The following is a 22908-nucleotide window of genomic DNA, read 5'->3' as shown; positions in this document are numbered from 1 at the left end:
CGGAAAAGATATTCAATGACACACACCAACAGTACCCGCCACCGCAAAAGAAATGGATTCCAAAGGCCGTTGAAGAAAAACAAACGGCCACAAAAATAGAAAATGAAACAACACTTGTACAACACCCTACATGTATGACAGATAGCCTGGCCAACAAGGCTGGACAATCTGCACCAGGCGCGGACCATCCGCCCCCGGAGTCCGGACCATCCGCACCACACCAGGAAGCCTCCAACGACACACCAACATCAATGGAAGAGGATGGCCTACTGGGAGAAGACCTGGTAGACTACGAGGCTTCTCTAGAGCGCCCAGGTATGGATGTAAATGTTATGACATTTTCCACTGATTGTACTATTGTTGGCGATGATGAACCTGTTGTTGCCTAGTTTGATTTTGGTCCTAAAGAAGCCGCCTTTACTAAACCAAAGGAATCGGTAAACCATTTAAAGCCGCTCTTTGTGCGCGGTCACATCGATGGGATACTGATTGCTAAAATGTTAGTAGATGGAGGGGCGGCTGTAAATCTAATGCCTTATTCATTATACAGAAAATTAGGTAAACAAGATGATGAACTTGTCAAGACCAACATGACCCTCAGCGGTGTTGGGGATAGTTCGATTAAAGCCAGGGGAGTCACGTCCGTTGAATTAACCATCGGGACTAAGACCCTTGCTGCTGCATTCTTCGTCGCTGATGTAGAAGGAAATTATAGCCTAATCCTAGGTAGAGATTGGTGTCGGGGACCATAATTAGGGGTACCCTCAAGACGCCTAATTCTCAGCTGGTAACCCCCATCAGCATAAAGCTGCAAAGGCCTGATGGGTACGATTAAGTCAGGGATCAGTCCACACGAGTGACTCGATCACGCTTCACCCGAGCCTAGCCTCGGCCAAGGGCAGCCGACCTCGAGAGACTTCCGTCTCGCCCGAGGCCCCCTTTTTATGGCGGACACATCACCGGCTCGCCCGAGGCCTTGGCTTCGCTCAGAAGCAACCTTGACTAAATCGCCACACCGACTGACCAAACAGCAGGGGCATTTAACGCAAAGGTGGCCTGACACCTTTATCCTGACACGCGCCCCCGGCAGAGCCGAAGTGACCACCGTCACTCCACCGCTCCACTGACCAGTCTGACAGAAGGACAGCGCCGCCTGCGCCACTCCGACTGCAGTGCCACTCGACGGAGTGAGTCTGACAGGCAGTCAGGCCTTGCCAAAGGCGCCACAGCGAACTCCGCTCCGCCCGACCCCAGGGCTCGGACTCGGGCTAAGACCCGGAAGACGGCGAACTCCGCTCCGCCCGACCCCAGGGCTCGGACTCGGGCTAAGACCCGGAAGACGGCGAACTCCGCTCCGCCCGACCCCAGGGCTCGGACTCGGGCTAAGACCCGAAAGACGGCGAACTCCGCTGCGCCCGACCCCAGGGCTCGGACTCGGGCTAAGACCCGGAAGACGGCGAACTCCGCTCCGCCCGACCCCAGGGCTCGGACTCGGGCTAAGACCCGGAAGACGGCGAACTCCGCTCCGCCCGACCCCAGGGCTCGGACTCGGGCTAAGACCCAGAAGACGGCGAACTCCGCTCCGCCGGACCCTAGAGCTCGGACTCGGGCTAACACCCGGAAGACGACGAAACTCCGCTTCGCCCGACCCCAGGGCTCGGACTCCGCCCTGGCCTCGGCCGAACGACTTCCGCCTCGCCCGACCCCATGGCTCGGGCTCGGCCACGGCAACGGAAGACAGACTCAACCTCGGCTTCGGAGGAACTCCCACGTCGCCCTGCCTAGGGCACAGACCGCCACGTCAACAGGAAGCGCCATCATCATCCTACCCCGAATCGACTTGGGTCACGGAGAACAAGACCGGCGTCCCATCCGGCCAGCTCCGCCAGAGGGGCAATGATGGCGCTCCACAAGCTCTATGACGACGGCGGCCCCCAGCTCTCTTACGGAAGCAGGACGACGTCAGCAGGGACTCGACCGCTCCAACAGCTGTCCCTCCGCCAGGCTCCGCCGCACCTCCGACAGCCACGACATCACGCCAGCAGGGTGCCCAGATCTCTCCGGCTGCCACATTGGCATGTACCTAGGGCGCTAGCTCTCCCTCCGCTAGACACGTAGCACTCTGCTACACCCCCCATTGTACACCTGGATCCTCTCCTTACGACTATAAAAGGGAGGACCAGGGCCTTCTTAGAGAAGGTTGGCCGCGCGGGACCGAGGACGGGACAGGCGCTCTCTTGGGGCCGCTCGCTTCCCTCACCCGCGTGGACGCTTGTAACCCCCCTACTGCAAGCGCACCCGACCTGGGCGCGGGACGAACACGAAGGCCGCGGGACTTCCACCTCTCTCACGCTCGACTCCGGCCGCCTCGCCTCTCCCCCCTTCGCGCTCGCCCACGCGCTCGACCCATCTGGGCTGGGGCACGCAGCACACTCACTCGTCGGCTTAGGGACCCTCCTGTCTCGAAACGCCGACAATTGGATTCATGCCAACCAATGTATACCTTCTACATTACATCAAATGTTAATATAATGGGTAGGCGATGATGTAGAACAGGTACATGCTGATGTATCGGCCTGTATCGCTGTGGCCGATGCCCCTATACTCTGGACTTACGAGACTGCTACATGTCTCACAGGAGTAGATTTTTCTGATTATCAGTTCATAAGTATAGATAAGAGAGGTTTCATTCCTGTAATGCTAGAGCCGATGGAGAATCGGCTAAATCCTAAATAAAGTTTAAATGATGAGTACACACAAAGTTCATGAGTCTTTGTTCACGGACAATTCGGCTTCTAAAGCCGGATGGTCTGGTCTTTCACAAAATAGTTCGGACTTTAAGACCGAGCATCTATCGCAGCATAAAGACAGTATTATGGATGATCCGGTACCCGAGACCAGAAAATCCACCATCACACAAAGATCATTTGATTCCTCTGTGGGGGACATGATAGAGGAATTCAGAGATCTTGATAAACTAGGACAGGGGTTTACATCGGCTGATCCTTTGGAGGAGATTGACATAGGAGATGGTAAAACTCCAAGGCCGGCTTTTGTAAACAAGACCCTGGAGACCGATCCTAGAAATGAAATGATCGGTCTATTGAAGGAATTCAGATTGTTTTGCTTGGAATTACACTGAGATGCCTGGACTAAGCCGAGAGATCGTCGAACATCGGCTGCCTATTAAGTCTGGTTTCAGACCTTTCAAGTAGAAAGCTAGAACATTTCGTCCAGATCTTCTCCCACGAATCAAGGACGAAATCCACCGGCTGCTAGAAGCTAATTTTGTTAGACCTTGCAGATACGCAGAGTGAGTCTCCAATATTGTGCCAGTGGAGAAGAAGGAGTCAGGTAAGCTTAGGGTATGCATTGATTTTCGCAATTTAAATAGAGCAACTCCTAAAGATGAATATCCCATGCCCATAGCCGACACATTAATCAATAATGCATCAGGAAATAGAATTATTAGCTTTCTTGATGGTAATGCCGGATATAACCAGATTTTCATGGCTAAAGAGGATGCGTCTAAAACGGCCTTTATATGTCTAGGCTTCATTGGTTTATTTGAATGGGTTGTCATGACATTCGGTCTTAAAAATGCTGGTGCTACTTATCAGAGGGCTATGAATCTGATCTTCCATGAGTTGCTAGGAAACATTGTGGAAGTCTACATTGATGATATTGTAGTCAAATCGGCTGAGTTTAGTTCTCATATGGCTGATTTGCGCAAAGCCTTTGATAAAATGCGTCGGTATGGTTTGAAAATGAACCCACATAAATGTGCTTTTGGAATGTCGGCTGGTAAGTTTTTAGGATTTGTCATCCATGAACATGATATAGAAATAGACCCTGACCGAATCAAGTCTATTCGGAATGTGGGGCCTTCGACTTGTAAGGTTGAAGTGCAGAAGTTTCTCGGCAAGGTGAATTATTTACGAAGGTTTATTTCTAACCTAGCCGGGAAGATTGATGCCTTCACCCCTATCCTTCAGCTTAAGAATGATGCCAAATTCACTTGGGGGCAGAGCAGCAGGAAGCATTTGATCTCATTAAAAAATACTTGTCTTCGGCTCCCGTGTTAAAAGCACCACAAGTAGGAGCACCATTCAGATTATACATTGCAGCTGAAGATAAGGTTATTGGGGCTGTTCTGACACAAGAAACTAAAGGAAAGGAGCATGTGGTGACATATCTAAGTCGGAGGTTGGTGGATGCTGAAACAAGGTACACTTTTATTGAAAGGTTATGCTTATGCTTGTTTTATGCATGCACCAAGTGTAGATGTTATTTACTGTCTAGTCATTGCACTGTTTCTGGTCAAGCTGATGTAATCAAATACATGTTGCATAACCCAATTATGAGTGGTAGAATTGGTAAGTGGGCTTATGCACTTATAGAATATGACTTGGCCTATGAACCATTGAAATCTATGAAAGGCTAGGTCGTAGCAGATTTTATTGTAGAACATCAGATTAATGATATTCATAAACTAGACATGACATACCTCACTATTACTCCTTGGACTTTATATTTTGATGGATCGGTTTGCAATGAAGGGCAAGACATTGGCATCGTACTTGTTTCACCAAGTGATGTCTCCTTCGACTTCTCTAGCCGATTGAAAACTTATTACACTAATAATCAAGCCGAATATGAGGCCCTCTTATTCAGTTTGGAACTCTTAAATTATATGGGAGTAAAACATGTGAAGGCATTTGGTGATTCTCAGCTAGTAGTCCAACAGGTGTTAGAAGAATATCAATGTTTTGATGGTACTTTAAATAGTTACCTTGAAAAATGTTGGAGCATAATCCATTCTTTTAACGAATTCAGTATTCGGCATATCTCTAGAGTTGAGAATCATAGAGCTAACAATTTGGCACAAGATGCATCAGGTTATCGGATAAAGCGAGGGATATTTCACAACACTGAAAATCTGATAACCAGTGCAGGGCCAAATCACCAGGCCGTGGACTGTCCGCGTGAAGGCGCTAGACCGTCCGGGGTTACCAGGAAGGTTCTCCTAATCGATTCGGCCGATAATGAAGTCGATACAAGTGATTGGAGGATGCCCATAACAAATTATTTACGAAATCCCAATGTCAGGACAGATAAGAACATTCGGCGTACAACTTTCAAGTATGTTTTGATGAGTGATGAACTCTACCGCCGAACAGTCAATGACGTCCTGCTTAAGTGCTTGGGCCCAGATGATGCTATATTAGCCATGGCCGAAGTGCATGAAGGAATTTGTGGTACCCATCAATCGGCTCCAAAGATGAAATGGCTGTTGCGAAGGTCTGGTTTTTATTGGCCTAACATGATAGCTGATTGTTTCAAGTACTACAAGGGTTACCAAGTGTGTCAAAAATTCGGCGACCTACAGTTGGTCCCTGCAGCCGAATTACATCCTATCATCAAGCCTTGGCCTTTCAGAGGATGGGGATTAGACTTTATTGGAGAAATTCATCCTTCATCATCAAAGGGGCATCGGTTCGTGTTAGTTGCCACTGACTACTTTACCAAATGGACTGAAGCCGTTGCTCTGAATAACATGACTCACAAGGAGGTAATTGAATTCATAACTGAACATATCATTCATAGATTCAGCATTCCCCAGACCTTGACTACAGATCAAGGGACTTCTTTTATGTCAAAGGAGGTACGTGAATTTGCTAAATTATATAGAATTAAGCTGCTTAATTCATCTCCATATTATGCTCAGGCCAATGGACAGGCCGAGTCTAGTAATAGGACATTGATTAATTTGATAAAAAAGAAGATATCTGATAATCCTAAACATTGGCATAAGATTTTGTCCGAAGCTTTATGGGCTCATAGAATATCTAAACATATTGCTACTAAAGTATGTCCTTTTGAGCTTGTCTATGGGCAGGAAGCAGTATTGCCTGTGGAAATAAGTTTGAATGTTGTCAGGTTTGCCAGACAAAATGATCTAACTGTCACTGATTATTATAATTCAATGATGGATAATATTGATGAGGTGACTGACAAGAGGGTGATAGCTTTGGGAGCAATAGAAAAGGACAAGATTATGGTAGCCAGGGCCTACAACAAGAAGGTCAAAGCAAAATCATTTCAAGTAGGAGACCTGATGTGGAAGACCATCTTGTCTCTAAGGAATAAAGACCGGAAGTTCAGGAAATGGTCGCCAAGCTGGGAGGGTCCTTATAAAGTAAAACAGGTGATGTCTGATAACGCTTATTTACTACGAACATTACAAGACAAGGATTTACGTAAGGCTTTGAATGGTCGTTTCCTCAAACAGTACCATCCTAGTATGTGGCAAGATGCCTAAGAGAACCGATATAATCACATCAAGTTAATTGCTTTTGGTTTGCTCAGCTCCACCAAAAGGCAGGGGGCATATGTTCGGCATCAAATTGAGGTGCAGACAGTCCGGCCCTGAGGCCAGACGGTCCGCGCCTGTGGGCCGGACGGTGCGCGCGTGCGCAGAGCAGTTTAGGGTTCCGAGTTTTGTGCTACGATTGTTAGCTAGATTCGCGGGATTCGCTCGGAAATTAGTTTGTAAAGGGTCCACTCCCCCTCCTCTATAAATAGAGAGGTATACGACCGATTTGAACAACGAATCGAACCCACAATCAATACAATTTACATTTTATCCTAGGAGTAGTTCTAGTCTAGTTTAGGTTTAGTCTTCCAATCCCCAAAACCTCCGCTTCTCTTCGACTCTACGTCGATTAGAGGAGTCTAGGTCGGTCTACCCGAGCCTAGACAACTCCTAGGATCTCTCCTCCCCGACGGGATCCCTCCCGGGAGCGAGATCCAGGCGTCGCCGGCGATCCTCCGCCGCCCCTACGCACGCGCGGACCGTCCGGCCCTAGGGCGCGAACCGTCCGGTCGTCAGACAGGAAACCCTAGCCCCTGCGCCAGATCGCGGACCGTCCGGCCATGTGCCGCGGACCATCCGCGCCTGACCAGAGAGCACCGGCGCCTCGTGCCAGGTCGCGAACCGTCCAGCTCTGTGCCGCGGACCGTCCGCGCCTGAACAGAGAGCACCGCCGCTGGTTCTTTTGAGTGATTGTCTCCTCCAAAAAAGTGTCAACAATAAGAATAAATACCGTTGTAGTACTGTACAAGTCAAACTTTTTTTAAGATCGATTAAATCTGCAGAAATCATTATTACTACTTATATATACAAGTATATTTAAAAATAAATAGATTCGGTCATTTATCTAAAGATAATAATTATACGTTATAACTATTAATATTTTTCCTATACATATTCAATCAAAATAAGAGACGATAGTGAGGATCCGATTCTCTGCGGGAATTATTCTATTAGGAAATGGATATGGGAAAGTTTCTTCCTCACGGTCACGGGGATCATAGAATGTAAATAGAAAAAAATTTGGAATCCCCGTTTTCTACCGGGACACGTTAAACTTACACATGACAATGTTTTCGTCTAACAGTTAATTATAAAAACAAATAATTATATTTTCAAATGATCACTCAAGGTATAAATATGTTTATTTTGATGCACACATAATATTCTCTTTCATTTTACAATATATATATGTGACAATATTTTACATTAATAATTTAGGACGTATGTCCTATTTATAATTTAAGTGGGAATAGATATCCCAATCAGGAATTTATCCCTATGAAGAACCGAGATAAGAAAGAAACATCCCTACAAGCGTCTGTGGGAAAAAAATTCGCCGCGGAGACGAGAATGAGAAGCTATTTTTCGGGAAATTTCTCATTGACATCCCTGTTGAATAATTAGACAAATTCCAGATTAAATTCCGAATATAAATCATGACAAAATCACAAGCACTGAAGTAAAAAGTCAAATCAGATGATGCGAACTGATTAGACATACTGATAGATGGCGCGCGCCGGAATCAGCAGGATCGACCACGTCGAAGTAGCGAAATCAGCAGGGTCGACGAGGTCAGAAGATCACAAGCAGTCGCGTGAAGACGCTTCCCAAAAACCTTATTCGGCCTCTCCTGGTGCAGGATCTATAAGACGAAGGGTTCCGGAGACCTGCTCTCCTGATCGCAGATGCACCTCTGCGGTCGGGATGAAGAGAACTGGAAGGCGGCTCAACTGTGTAGAGAGGCGAAAGCGAACTGAGATAATTTGGAGGCTGGCTGCTGGGCTCCTTTTATAGGGCCGAGTCCGCGACCCCCGATCTTATCCGCCCACAAAAATCTCGCGATCAGTTGAGATTTTATAGCGATCGGTTAGGATAAAGGTAACAGCCAAGAAACCAAAAAATCAAACGACAAAAGGTAGTCGCGCCCCCGCAAGGCGAGGGGCCGGATTTTGGCGGACCATTCACGCGCATGTCGTGCGCCCGCGCCCTTCGCCCCGCCCCGCCCCGGCCAGGCCAGGCGAGGCAAAGCGAGCGAGCGCGCCGAGCGTGTGGCTCTCCACACTCTCTCCTCTCATCCATGACTTGGTGAGTGAGTGTGGCTTCCATATTTAAGTTAGCTCTACTCCACTAGAACTAGCAATATGGTGCTATTGGTTCCACCAATTCCCTAGCCATCCACTTGTATGGCTTTGAGATTTTCCTAGGATTTATTAGAATTTCTTAACTGGGCCAAGCCCATAAATCCTAACAATCCTCCACCAGATCTCAAATGCCCATCTGCAGTTTTCGCCACTGTTCACTACTGTTTAATATACTAGTTTTTCAGCAGAGACTGTTAAGTTGAACTTCCGCCTAGAACTCCAAGCTACACCAACCCACAACTTGGACAATGGACTATGCCTTGAATTGCAAGTTTTGCGTGAATGGGTTTCACTTGAAGTCATGACCAGTACTTGGCTACTAGTAGTCCCCTTCTCGGGTGGAGCATATACGTCGTACTCCAAGGTCTCTTCATGAGTTTACTAGAGATCACCCAGATCTCATAAACTGCGACGTTAGACAGTCTAACTCATATAGGTGTGTTCTTTCAAGAATGTTCTGCAGGACAACATCTTTGCTAATACAAGCCAACAGAACACATTAAGGCACAAAGCCAACCTGCCTTACAGTATTTGAGAGTATTGCATCTTTTCTTAGAGAGGGTCAAAGGTTACTCTCCTCAGTTCACCAATGACTTGTTCTTCCCAGGACCTAATTCACGGGATCTCCGATCACATAGACTGGGTTTCCACCATGGCAACTTTATTCGGGTCTCATACCCATCTCTCTCGATGCGATTTCTATCACATTACGTGGTAGTCCCTTGGTAAAAGGATCTGCCAGATTTTTATCTGTTGAAATATAAGTCACACTTATAACTCCGGAGTTTCTCAACTTTCTGACAGACTTCATTCGTCTTTTGACATGTCTTGATGACTTTCCATTATCCTTAGAACTCGTCACTTTAGCAATCACTGTCTGATTGTCACAGTTCATAAGGATAGCTGGTATTGGTTTCTCAACCATCGGCAAGTCCATCAAGAGTTCACGCAAACATTCTGCCTCAACGGTTGCTGTGTCAAGTGTAGCTAGCTCGGCTTCCATGGTTGACCTCGTCAAAATGGTCTGCTTGCATGACCTCCATGATACCGCACCTCCACCAATAGTAAAGACATAACCACTGGTGGCATAAAGCTCGTCTGCATCAGATGTCTAGTTCGAATCACTATATCCTTCAAGTACTGCATGCTGACCAGAATAGTGAATTCCATAACTCATTGTACCTTGCAGGTAGCGCATAACCCGCTCAAGTGCATGCCAATGATCAGTCCCGGGGTTTGATATGAACCTGCTCAATTTGCTCACAGCAAACGAGATATCGGGCCTTGTTGCACCAGCAAGATACATGAGTGAACCGACAATCTGAGAGTATCTCAATTGGTCTAAACCAATTCTCTTGTTCTTTCGTAGTGTCATACTGGGATCATAAGGTGTTGGAGAAGGTTTGCACTCAGAGAAGCCAAATCGCTTCAAAACCTTTTCAACATAGTGAGATTGCGAGAGAGTAATCCCACCATCTGCCTTAATCAGCTTGATATTTAGAATCACATCAGCTTCTCCCAGATCTTTCATATCAAAACTCTTTGATAGAAAAGACTTGACTTCATTGATCACATCAATGTTTGTGCCAGATATCAATATATCATCAACATATAAGCACAATATAACTCCTTCGCCCCCACCACAACGATAATATACACACCTGTCTGCCTCATTAATGGCAAAGCCTGCAGACATTAGAGTCGTGTCAAACTTCTCATGCCACTGCTTTGGTGCTTGCTTCAGACCGTACAGAGATTTCAATAAGTTGCACACCTTGCTTTCTTAACCCTTTACTACAAATCCATTAAGTTGTTCCATATAGATTTCCTCGTCCAGCTCTCCATTAAGAAAAGATGTCTTTACATCCATCTGATGAACAAGGAGACCATACGAGGCAGCCAAAGAAAGTAGTACTCGAATAGTGGTCATTCTAGCAACAGGTGAGTAAGTATCAAAGAAGTCTTCTCCTTCTTTCTGAGTATATCCTTTAGCCACAAGCCTAGCCTTGTACTTTTCAATTGTACCATTAGGCTTGAGCTTCTTTTTAAACACCCACTTACAACCCACAGGTTTGCATCCATAGGGTTGATCAGTGACTTCCCACGGACCATTTGAAAGAATGGAGTCCATCTCATTATGAACTGCTTCTTTCCAATCATCTGCATCTGGAGATGCAAATGCTTCTGCAATGGTAGTAGGAGCATCGTCCACAAGGTACACAATGAAATCATCACCAAAGGATTTTTCAACCCTTTGTCTCTTGCTCCTTTTAGGAGCATCATTGTCATCCTCCTCTAGGACAATTTCATGTGGCTGTTCAAAACTCTCAATAGGTGTACTATGTTCAGGAGTTATCTGTAATACTCAAATTTGTATACACAGAATAGAGAGTGAATTCCTCATTTTATGTGTCTTATTTGCATCATAAAAATAGCACCCATATAATTGAGAGTGATTAATTAAAACCAATGATTCTAAAATGAACTAAAATGCATCATGTTGGAGTTTTACATGTTTGTGCATTAAATAAAAATAATAAGGATAATAAGATAATAAATGCTAGAAGTTAAACCAAACCCTAAATTAAAATTAGGGTTTTATAAAATGGGAAGGAGAGAAATGATATAAAATGTATATATCATGTCTAAATTATATCTCTAAAATTGTAAGTTAACCTCACACAAATAAATGAGAAGGAATTTGGCACAAATACGAATTTAAATTCGAATTCAAACTAAACCGTAGAAATGAAGAAAATAGAAAGAAAAAAAAAGATAAAAGAAAAAGAAAAGGAGAACTTACCGGGCTGCAGATCCCCCATTTGGCCCACCAGGGCATTCATCCCGTGCGGCCCAGCTCAATCCCGCACCCAACTCCTCCTTTCACTAACCGGTGGGGCCCGCATGTCAGCCGCTGGCTTCCACACGCGCGCATTGCCTCTGTTCGCGTTAACTCGCCGCCAGGTGGGTCCGCTGGATCCGACTCCGTCTTCCCCGAGCAACCTGGCGCAACAGCTCTGCCGAGCCTGGTGGATCGCGCCCGCCAAAATCGCGGGTCCGGCGACCACAACCTCTTCCCCGACTCGTCCGCGTGGAGTATAAATGCCTTCCAGGGACTCAATCGCCGCGTATTACTCCGTCCCCTAGCTATTCCCGTGAACCGAGTGAGGGAGTGTGTGCTGAGTGCCGCCGCCACCAGGGGGGATTCGCGGCCTGGTCGTCGATTCGGCTTCGGGTAGCGGTCGCGGATCTTCGCAGTGGAACGCTGATGCGCATGATCCCATTGGCTGACCCGATTGGCGACTGCTTTGCGACGAATTGCTCGCCGCCGTGCCAACTTTGGGCAGATTCCGCCCCGTGCCGTGGTCGGCTCCCCCGCCGTGACCATCTGTCGTGAGGTACCTTCTACATGATCACATTGTCCTCAATTTCGTTTTGCGCGCAAACGTACTCGCATTGATAGTCGGGATTGGTCGCATTCGGGTGGCCGGCGAAGAGCTCCGCCGTGCGGTGGCGCCTCTGCGCGGCTCCATCGGGAGGTTGGGGGAGATTCCTCTGGCGTTGGATCTTAATTCAGCGGCTGGGATTAGATGAGTGTACCCCCTTCGCGAGATCGAATGTGGGTCGTTTGATGAAATCGTGTGGTCCCGGTGGAAGACCGATTCATTAAATCCGGTCCATACATCCTTGATCTCACGGTAGTCGTGTATACCGGTTCACATAGGTTTGGGATCTAATCCTGACCGTCCGGTGGTGATCCAGTGACCAGAAATCTACCATACCCTTTCACTGTGGCGACTTTGCATAAGAGCCCTCCTAAAATTAGGAAATCAACCCGCCGTCCACATTCATTATTCACTGAGTCTTAGAGAACTTCGGTTTAGGCCCCTGACTTTTCCAGTATTTGACGCCCAGTCCAGATAATTAATAAAACAGGGAAAATCATTTAGAAAATAGTTTTTAGTACATATTTAAATGCAGATTCTTGTTTAATTTGTAGAAAATTCATATAATGTCCAAATCAGTTCATTCCAGTTTCTATAATTATATAATATTATTGTTTATCACATAGTACCCTGGTTTTGACATTAAGTCACATTAAAATTTATATTCTAATTAATCTTATATCAAATACATAAAACCTTAGAAAAATCATAACTCCGTCGTTTTAACTCCGATTTGATCCGTTCAAGTTGCGTGAGTCTCGTACAAGCGCGTAGATTATTATTACGCAGTTTATTCTTATGTTTGGTGTGATGTTAATTTTTCCCTATACCATGTTTGTCTATATTGCTACGTTTAGCAGTGAGGATACGTGTCACCTGAAGATCATCCTGGTACCTGGAATCTCAAGTCCCAGGCAAGTTGTGCCCTTGATCACTTCTTTTTACCTACTCACGTTCTAATTAATCATAATGATCTGCATAGGTTAATTTTGATGGGACCCAATAGGTTACCCTAGTTTGATTATCTTTATACCTTGTTTACCACTGAACTTTTTGGGTAGTACTTGCTAGTGCTTTATGTGGTTTTGGGTATGAAGATACATTATTCATGATTATACTTTTGTTATCCGTTGTTATTTACTGTTCATGTCAAGATCATTAATGTTAATTGGAACATAGAGCTTAACTTGAGAACCACGTGCCACCACAAGGGTTTAATGGGACGCCCTTGGCTGACTAATTAGGAAAGCTAGTGGAGGACTACCTTACCCGAAAGGGGCAAGGGCAGTAGGGGAGTGGTCAGTGTAGGGAGGCCCTCGTGAGGATTTTGCTGCGATGGCGGTCCTGCAAGGGATTCCTGCATTGGAGCTTCCTATAAACTGTAGCGGGTTTTCTGAAGCTAGTGGAACTTTGTAAAGGCCTCGTAGTGTTACCCTGCCTCGCCTCCTCGGTAGAGGTGTATGGGAAGTCGCGATCCCTTGGCAGATGGGTAACATGACTTGTGGGTAAAGGGTACCACCTCTGCAGAGTGTAAAACTGGTATACTAGCCGAGCTCACGGTCATGAGCAGCTCAGGACTCTCTGATGATTAATTTATGGAACTTAAATTCAATTTGTCATATGCATTGCATCGCAGGTGATGTTGTTACTTCTGTTCTACTATTTAATTGGGTTGGTATTTACTTATACTTAGTAATTGCTAATAAAATTTTGACCAACTTTAAAAGCAATGCTCAGCTCTAACCATCCTCTTTGGTAAGCCTTACACTTCACGTGAGCTCCCACCTTTGGCGAGTTCATGCACATTATTCCCCACAACTTGTTGAGCGATGAACGTATGTGAGCTCACTCTTGCTGTCTCACACCCCCCACAGGTCAAGAACAGGTACCGCAGGATGAGGCGCTTGGAGGATGCTGTGGCGAGTTCGTGAGAGGTCTAGGCCGTCGTCTCCCAGTCAACTTTGGGTTGCTGGATCGTTTCCTCATATGATGTAATTATTTAATTATTTTGTATAGAACTCCTGTTATATAGTAAAGATGTGACATTCGATCCTGTGCCACTATGCATCATATGTGTGAGACTTGGTCCCAGCACACCTGGTGTTTATGTTCGCGCCCGGGTTTTTGACCCCTAAAACCCGGGTGTGACATTATCTCAGAAGAGTATCTAGAATTGCTATGAATGTCTTTCATTGGAAATATATGTTCAAAGAAAGTAGCATCACGTGATTCCATAATAGTATCAACATATACATCAGGAACTTCAGATTTAACTACTAAAAATCTATATGCTATGCTACACGAAGCATATCCAAGAAAGACACAATCCACTGTCCTTGGACCAAGCTTGCGCTTTTTATTAATTGGTACATTGACTTTTGCCATGCACCCCCAAGTGCGCAAGTATGAAAGTGATGGTTTTCTCCCAACCCACTTCTCATAAGGGGTTTTCTCTTCTTTGCCCATAGGAATTCTATTCAAAACATGACATGAAGTCAGGACTGCCTCCCCCCACCATGCCTTAGATAAACCACAAGTGTCTAACATGGCATTCACCAGGTCAGTGAACATACGGTTTTTCCTTTCAGCAATCCCGTTTGACTCGGGTGAATAGGGAGGAGTCCTCTCATGAATAATGCCATGTTCTGCATAGAAATCATCAAAGACTTTGGGAAAGAACTCGCCACCACGATCTGATCTAAGACGTTTGATCTTTCTCTCTAGTTGGTTTTCAACTTCAGCCTTATAGATTTTAAAGTAGTCTAAAGCCTCATCTTTAGTTTTTAGCAAGTATACATAGCAAAATCTAGACGCATCATCAATAAATGTCATGAAGTATCTCTTACCACCCTTTGTCAACACACCATTCATCTCACATAGATCAGAATGTATGAGTTCTAGAGGTGCCAGGTGTCTCTCCTCAGCAGCCTTGTGAGGCTTTCGAGGTTGCTTCGACTGCACACAACTATGGCACTTAGAACCTTTGACTATGGTGATATTCGGAATTAAACTCATGGTTGCAAGCCGAGACATAGAGTCAAAATTAATATGACACAAACGAGAATTCCAAATACTCGTAAGATCATCAACATTAGCGCAAATATGGTTCACAGACTTATTATTGAAATCTAACAGAGAAAAGCGGAACAAGCCTCCGCAGTCATAGCCTTTACCAATAAATTGTCCAGACTTAGACACAACTAATTTATTGGACTCCAAAACTACCTTGAACCCATCTCTACACAGAAGGGTTCCGCTAACGAGATTCTTGTGTATAGAAGGGACATGATGCACGTTCTTCAGCTGCACGATCTTTCCTGAAGTAAACTTCAGATCCACCGTGCCAGTGCATGAATAGAAGCATGTGACCCATTCCCCATTAAGACGAAAGAATCCCGGGCACCCTGATAAGAAGAGAACAAGTTAATGTCACAACACACATGAACATTAGCACCAGTATCAAGCCACCAACTAGGTGATTGAAATACTGAGAAGATGAAAGGTAGATTACCATACCCTTTGTCTTCCTCATTGCTAGCGATCACTGTGTTGACATTGCCCTTTTTGCCACGGTGATCCGCTCGATCAGGACAATCCTTGGCAAAATGACCCGTTTCGCCACATGCGAAACATGTCAGTTCGGCCTTGTTCTTCTTCTTCTTGAAGTTGGTAGTTTTGTTGGGCTTGTTAGATTTTGGCTTTCCTTTGCCCTTGTTGTGGTTCCTCTGAACCATGTTGGCGCTGGAGTGGCCCTCGCCTCCTTTAGATCCCGTGTCCTTAGCCCGAGCTTTCTCCTCAACATCCAGAGACGTTATCAGATTTTCAACTGATATCTTCTGTCTCTTATGTTTCAGAGATGTGGCGAAGTTCCTCCATGTAGAAGGCAACTTTGCAATAATGCACCCAACCACAAATCGGTCAGGAAGGACTATCTTAAGGTGGTCGAGCTCCTTGACTATACACTGTATTTCATGAGCTTGCTCAACAATAGAGCGATTATCAACCATCTTATAATCATGAAAGCTCTCCATGATATACAGGTCACTGCCAGCATCTGATGCACCATAATTGGTAGTAAGTGCGTCCCATAACTCTTTCCCGTCTGTGTACTGAATATTCGCATCAACCAGACGGTCAACAAGGGCGCTAAGAACGGCTCCCGTAAAGATAGTATTTGCATGGTCGTACTCTTTCTCCTGTTCAGGAGTCAGTGGACCCTCAGGTCTGCCTTTATTAACATGAAAGACATTCATAGCAGTAAGCCAGAGCGTGGCCTTGACTTGCCATCTCTTAAAGTGCATACCATTGAACTTTTCTGGCTTCAGCGCGTCGGCAAAAGCAGCCATAGAAAAACTAGGAAATTGTCTACAATAAGGTTTTTGGATTGTTGAATAATTAGATAAATTCCAGATTAAATTCCGAATATAAATCATGACAAAATCACAAGCACTGAAGTAAAAAGTCAAATCAGATGATGCGAACTGATTAGACATACTGATAGATGGCGCGCGCCGGAATCAGCAGGATCGACCACGTCGAAGTAGCGAAATCAGCAGGGTCGACGAGGTCAGAAGATCACGAGCAGTCGCGTGAAGACGCTTCCCAAAAACCTTATTTGGCCTCTTCTGGTACATGATCTAGAAGGCGAAGGGTTCCGGAGACCTGCTCTCCTGATCGCAGATGCACCTCTGCGGTCGGGATGAAGAGAACTGGAAGGCGGCTCAGCTGTGTAGAGAGGCGAAAGCGAACTGGGATAATTTGGAGACTGGCTGCCGGGCTCCTTTTATAGGGCCGAGTCCGCGACCCCCGATCTTATCCGCCCACAAAAATCTCGCAATTAGTTGAGATTTTATAGCGATCGGTTAGGATAAACGTAACAGCCAAGAAACCAAAAAATCAAACGGCAAAAGGTAGCCGCGCCCCCGCAAGGCGAGGGGCCAGATTTTGGCGGACCATTCACGCGCATGTCGTGCGCCCTTCGCCCCGCCCAGGCGAGGCGAGGCGAGCGCGCGCGTGTGGCTCTCCACACTCTCTCCTCTCATCCATGACTTGGTGAGTGAGTGTGGCTTCCATATTTAAGTTAGCTCTACTCCACTAGAACTAGCAATATGGTGCTATTGGTTCCACCAATTCCCTAGCCTTCCACTTGTATGAGCTTTGAGATTTTCCTGGGATTTATTAGAATTTATTAACTGGGCCAAGCCCATAAATCCTAACAATCCCTAGTTAAAATTAAAAGTGTGAGCGAGAATTCGGAGAATAGAGTGTGATTTATTTTTACAATTATATAAAAAGACGAAGAAAACATTGAAAACAGTATTTCGTTTCAAATGTGAACTGAGAAATTAGTGCAGTGTGGATTGACCGAGTTGCTCAATTATTATGTAAATGATTTCTATATAGTTTTATTTTACTGAAATGTGGTAGCTCGTTAACAAACCGATATGGCTTGTTAACGAACTGTACTAGAATATTAGCTCATCTCGTTAAAAAATTTGAATGAGTCGATCCAAGCTCAGCACAGTTAACAAGAACTGAACAAATCATCGAGCCACGAACATTTAGTGGAGCTCTACTTGGTGGTACGTATTACTGCTGAGGGCACGTAGGCACTAATTAGTAGGCAGCACAAAACCTTGACCGGAACAAGCAGAGGTATCTGAATTTAATATTTCATCTCTTTTTTATTTTTTTATTATTTTTCTTTTATACAATTTTTGGGCTTTACAGTGTGTGGTGTTATGACATATGAGTTAAACTAATGATCGATAAATTATGTCTATTTGTTAAATTGGGTTATCCGAATATAGTTATGGATTAAACTGATGAACATACGTGTGAATTGTGAATCGATGAATGATGATTAATGTTAATTTGATATGTTATGTGAAACTATGAGTATAATTACTATTTTGTATTGATAAATTAGTTTAAAATTAATTAGAAATTAATTATTATATGTATATTTTTTCTTTGGCTCGTGAGCCGAACTGACTGTGGCTTATTAGATTAACGAGTCGGGTCAACTCGTTAGCTTAACAAACCAGCTCATACTTGGACGAACCAAACTAACTCGATACCAGACCAATAGACAACAACTAAGAGGCGTTTGGTTCTGACTTTTTATATTTAGTGACTAGAATTTAGTTAGTTTTAGTGTCTGAATTATCAAAAAGTGCGACTTAATCGGGCCTTTTAAATAGAATTTCTATAGATTACAAATTTATTCGCTAAAATTTAGAAAGGTGACCAAGGAACTAAACAGCCCCAAGTCGAGGCCGAGAGCATCATCCAGCAGAAGAAAGTTGACTTCTCACCCTGTGCGTGTAAAAGAAGAAGAATACTGCCTCTGATTTTTTACTTGACGTTGATTAGTTCAATTATATAATAAGAAACGTCAAATTAAAAAAATCGGGGGAGTACTATATACTTATGCCTCCTTTAAAAAAGAACTGCTTGTACATACAGTTACGATAAACGGCTGGATAAGTAGACTGTAAGAGCATTTTCAAGAGACCCTATAAATAATTTTACTCACTATATAACTCTTTATTTATCTCCAAAAAAAAATAGTTTAAAGAGTTGGATGACTTGGTGAGTTAGATGGCTAGTATGTAATACATAAATTAGTTTGACTGAGCATCTCCAAGAGACTAGCTAAATAGCTTGTCAAGCTAAATTTTAGCTACTTAATAGCATAATAGCTCTCTAACAGAGTAGCCATTTAACTTGCTAAGCTATCTAACTCTTTAAATTAACTCTCTCACTAGCCAAATTTAGCTAGCAACTCTCGCTAGCCAAGCTAAATTGTATTTTGGAGAGTCTGTTGGAATAAGATGTTATATATAGAGTTTAATATTTATAGAGAGACAAATAAAAAGTCAAATAGAGAGTCAAAAATAAAGAGTCTCTTGGAGATGCTCTAACCAGAGTAGCTATTTAAATTTAGCTAGAGAGGAGGGTTAATGTAGAGAGCTGGACGACTTTAGCCAGTTAAATGATTAATTTGTTGGAGAGTTATTGTACTAATAAATAGCTAAAATTTGGTTTGAAGAGTTATTTAAGACTAGTCTGGAAACTCTAATTTACCAATAGATTTTTATTTTCCTATGGAAAAATAAACTAATTTTTCTTAGGAAAATAAAAATTTCTTGAAAAATTAGGGTTTCAAACTAGCCCTTAGCTAGGTTTTTGGAGATGCTTGCTGTCTAGCTACAACAGAAAGTTGACTTTTTGCTCTTCCGTGTCTATGGATAACGAAACGTCGTGCCGATTTATTCGCGTTTTTGGAGATGCTTACTGTCTAGCTAGTAGCTACAAAAGAAAGTTGACTTTTTGCTCTCCGTGTCTATGGATAACGAAACGTCCATGACCAGCTGCGGGGTTGTCGACGGCTTTTGATCCACGTTTTTTTCGGCGCGGGGGTGGTTGGGCGCTTTGACTGGACGGGTCATCGCCTCATCGGTGCTGGGGGCGCTTTATATTGGTACGGAGGCGGCGTTCAGACTCTCCCATCGTCCTTCGACGGTGTTGGTGCATATGGACAGACGAGGCCGGATCGATCCATCTCCAGCTTGGTTTGGCTCGCCTTGGACTGGACTCTGGAGAATTAATGCTCGAATGCGATTGCCACGAGCGGCTGGCTACATTTCAGTACCAACTACCACCAGCCTGCAGGCGCTGACCTCGGCGGATCGGAGACGGCCGGCCTCGCCCTTACATTCGGGCATACGAGAGCGGCACATTGGTACCTCCGTACCTGTCAACGCGCTTCATTAAACCAGGTCTCTCTCACTCTCTCTCTCTCTCTGACGACGGGTTTAGGTTAGAGTTCAGATTTTCAGAAAAGAAGACTGGAGAATGCAGGTGCAGGTTCCCCTAGATTATTCAGATCAGACAGAAACGAAATTCCAACACCGTAACACGGTGACATGCACGCACATAATCTACTTACTGCTCAGGCGGCACTTCCTTCGATCCAGAGCTCCCGGCTCCTTCTGCACCCTTGGGTCGCTGCTGCTCAACGCCCGATGCCTCACGCGCCTGCCGCGACCGCAACAGCATGGCGCGCATGGCCGGGGTCAGGTACGACGCCGCCGCATCCGCATCCGCCGCCTCGTCCGACGCCACATCAGCCGATGCAGCGTTGGACGTCGCTGCCCCTCCGGCCGGTCCACCGCCGACACCGAAAAACTCCATCGAGTCCGCGTCGTCCAAGTCCATCGCCGCCGCACAAGCCACCTGCGCCTGCGCGGGTGCGAATGCAGCTGCCACCGAGTTGGTCGCCTCTCCACCCCCAGCGCTGCCCGCCGAGGGCTGCAGCACGCCACGCTGGGGGGACAGCTGCCTCGTGGTCGCGCGCTGCTGCGCGTGCGAGCTCAGGCTGGCGAGCACGTACGCGCGCCCCGACCTCTCGTAGCTCTCCCGGTTCGCCACGCGCCTGCTCATACGCCGCACCTCGGCCCGCAGAACCGCGTTGGAGGGGCCGCCGCCGCCGCCGCCGCCTGGTCCCGCCGCCCGTGCCATGGCTCGCCGCCGGTTCCCGAGTATCTCCGCCGCCTCCTGGTGCGCGCCCCGCTCCGCGGCCGCCCTAGCCGCCGCCATGTCCTCGACCGCCTCCACCCGGGCGCGCTCCTGCTCCACCTCGGCTGACCGCTCCGCGTCCGCCGCCGCCGCGTGCTCCGGCCTCGCCACCACCGTGTCGTCCGCCGCCACGTCGACGCGCGCACCACCGCCGGCGGCTTCTATGTAGCTGCAGCGGACTTTGAGGAGGAGAGTCTCGCTCTCCCTCTCGCTCTCGCCGCCGCCCGTTGCTTCTGCGGTTGGAACGGACAGGAACAGCAAGAAGCGCCTCTCCTCGTCCGCGTAGAGTTCGCCCACTGCGATCGACGCAGAGCGGCCGTCCTCGTCGACGCGGCTCTCGTAACGCCCGGACTTGACCGACCTGATGCGGACGCCGGGATGCCCGCAGGCGACGGCGACGCGGGCCTCCTGCGCCACGACGGTGAGCAGCCCGCCGATGCACTGCGCGAAGGCGTCCTGGATAACCGCCTCGTTCTCGATGAAAGAGAACGTCCCGCCGGTGGCCTCGGCAACGACGTGCATCGCCGCCGCGTCATGGTCGTTACCGAAACCAAAGGTGTGGATGGGCGCAGACCCCTCGCTGGTGCTGCCAGTGCCAGGCACCAAGGATGGTGGCACCAGTACCTCGTAGTTGGGGTTGCTGGGCACGCTTCCCCGCCCCAGCCGCGGCATGCTGTAGTTGTCCTGGCCGTCGGAGAGGAGAATGATGCTGGAGACGGCGTTCCGGTGCCGGCGCTCGCCGAGCACCTTGGCGGCTGTCCGGAGCCCCTCGGCGATGTTGGTGCCGCCGCCCGCTCTGAGGGATTCCACTCCCTCCGATGCGAGGCCCTTCCCGGTGTCCGACATGCGCAGGAGCCTGGTCACGCGGCGCGCCCCGGACGAGAAGGACACCACGCTGAGGCGGTCGTGGGGGCCGAGGCTGCCGATGACGAACCCCATGGCCTGCTTCACCAGGGCGAGCTTGTTGCCGCGCATGCTTCCGCTTACGTCGAGCACCGTCACGAGGTCGAGAGGAGCGCGGGGCGCGTCTCGGTCTCGGTCTCGGTTTCCGTCTCCGTCTGCCGCCTCGCTACCGATCACCCCCGGAGCCTTCACGTGCACGAGAACGGCGAAGTTGTCGTGCGACGAGCCCGAGGCAACAGCCGACGACTCGACGTGTGTCTTGACGGCCAACGTCCCACCGGATCCAGCAGCTTGTCGCTGGTCGCCTTCACCAGAGAGCAGCTCCAACTCGTCGTCGTCGTCGAACACTTCTGGCTCCGCGGGCTGCCGCGCTGGCTGCGTTGCAGGGACGGGCCGCGGCTGTACTCCGTGCATGGGCTCCATGCGGGGAAGCGGCTGTACTCCGTGCATAGGCTCCATGCGGGGAAGTGGCTGCCGCGGTAGCATGGGTGGCATCGACGACGGCTGCGACGGGCGCACGGAGGGCAGCTCACGCCACTGCGCGTTGCAGAGCGGGCAGACGAGGTGGCCATGCGCCACGCTCGCGGAGATGCAGTGGAAGTGGAACGTGTGGGAGCACTCTGCCGTGAAGGTGGCCATAGCCTGCCCTCCGTCGGCGCCCATGGCACCCAGGCATATGGCGCAAGGGTTGCTCTGCGTCCAAATTAAGAGTGGCACACATCACTGAAATAGTCTGATCAAGGACTAGACAAGATAGAGCTCAGAAATTTGATCATTAAAATCACCATATATATATTAGAGAAGAAGAAAAACTAGCCAGAGTTCACGACAGAATAAAAATGAGATGGATCGTCGCATTTGAGCCAAAACCCAAGTTTTTCAACACGCAGTATTGATGGAAAATATGATATAGAGAGCTTCGTAGCTTAGCAGCGTCTTCTCGTACCTGTTCAGGACCTTCCATCTCGACGAGGTGCTATGAGAACGATAGAATCAGTGATGGCTCTGGGTATAAAACAAGCCAAATGCTTCGTCTGGAAGAAAGAATGACGCCATTGGATATACCGTCGTGGTGGCCACGATACGCTGATGCCGACCTAGAACCCCAAACAAAAAAAAAAAATGGAATTCACGTATAATAGAATCATCGGTCTGCGCGCTACATGCTATTGTTCGTGTTCCGTAGTCCTTGTTACATCTCGGAGCGGGGTATACAAAGATTATTAGTAGAGAACCATTGTATTTTGGCCCCTTTTGAATTCATTTTTGAAAAAAAAAACAGTAGACGTCTTCGAAAACGATGTTTGAACGGTGGCGTGGGGGACGTTGGTTTTGACAGGCGACTCCACTTTCTTAGAGCGTGTTTGTGAGGAACGAGTTTATCTTGTCGCTCATCATTTTTATCGTTTGGTTTGTGTAATGGAATAAATTAATCTTTCATTATTTTATTTCTTATAGG

General features: G+C 47.0%; 1 protein-coding gene across 1 annotated transcript; it reads right to left on the bottom strand.

The window, feature by feature from the left end:
• Positions 1 to 19825: 19825 nt before the first annotated feature.
• On the bottom strand, positions 19826 to 22467 carry LOC103631699 (Zinc finger (C3HC4-type RING finger) family protein). The gene is made up of 2 exons (NM_001364936.1): positions 22396 to 22467; positions 19826 to 22142 (listed from the first exon to the last, which is right to left on the bottom strand). Exons 1-2 carry the CDS (start codon positions 22411 to 22413, stop codon positions 19914 to 19916), a joined length of 2247 nt encoding a protein of 748 aa, NP_001351865.1. The 5' UTR covers positions 22414 to 22467; the 3' UTR covers positions 19826 to 19913.
• Between the last annotated feature and the right edge of the window lie 441 nt (positions 22468 to 22908).

The sequence above is a fragment of the Zea mays genome, chromosome 1 (genome assembly GCF_902167145.1).
Source record: "Zea mays cultivar B73 chromosome 1, Zm-B73-REFERENCE-NAM-5.0, whole genome shotgun sequence".
Lineage (NCBI taxonomy): Eukaryota > Viridiplantae > Streptophyta > Magnoliopsida > Poales > Poaceae > Zea > Zea mays.
The sequence above is the reverse complement of the archived record's forward strand: the minus strand, read 5'-3'. Positions and strand labels throughout refer to the sequence as shown.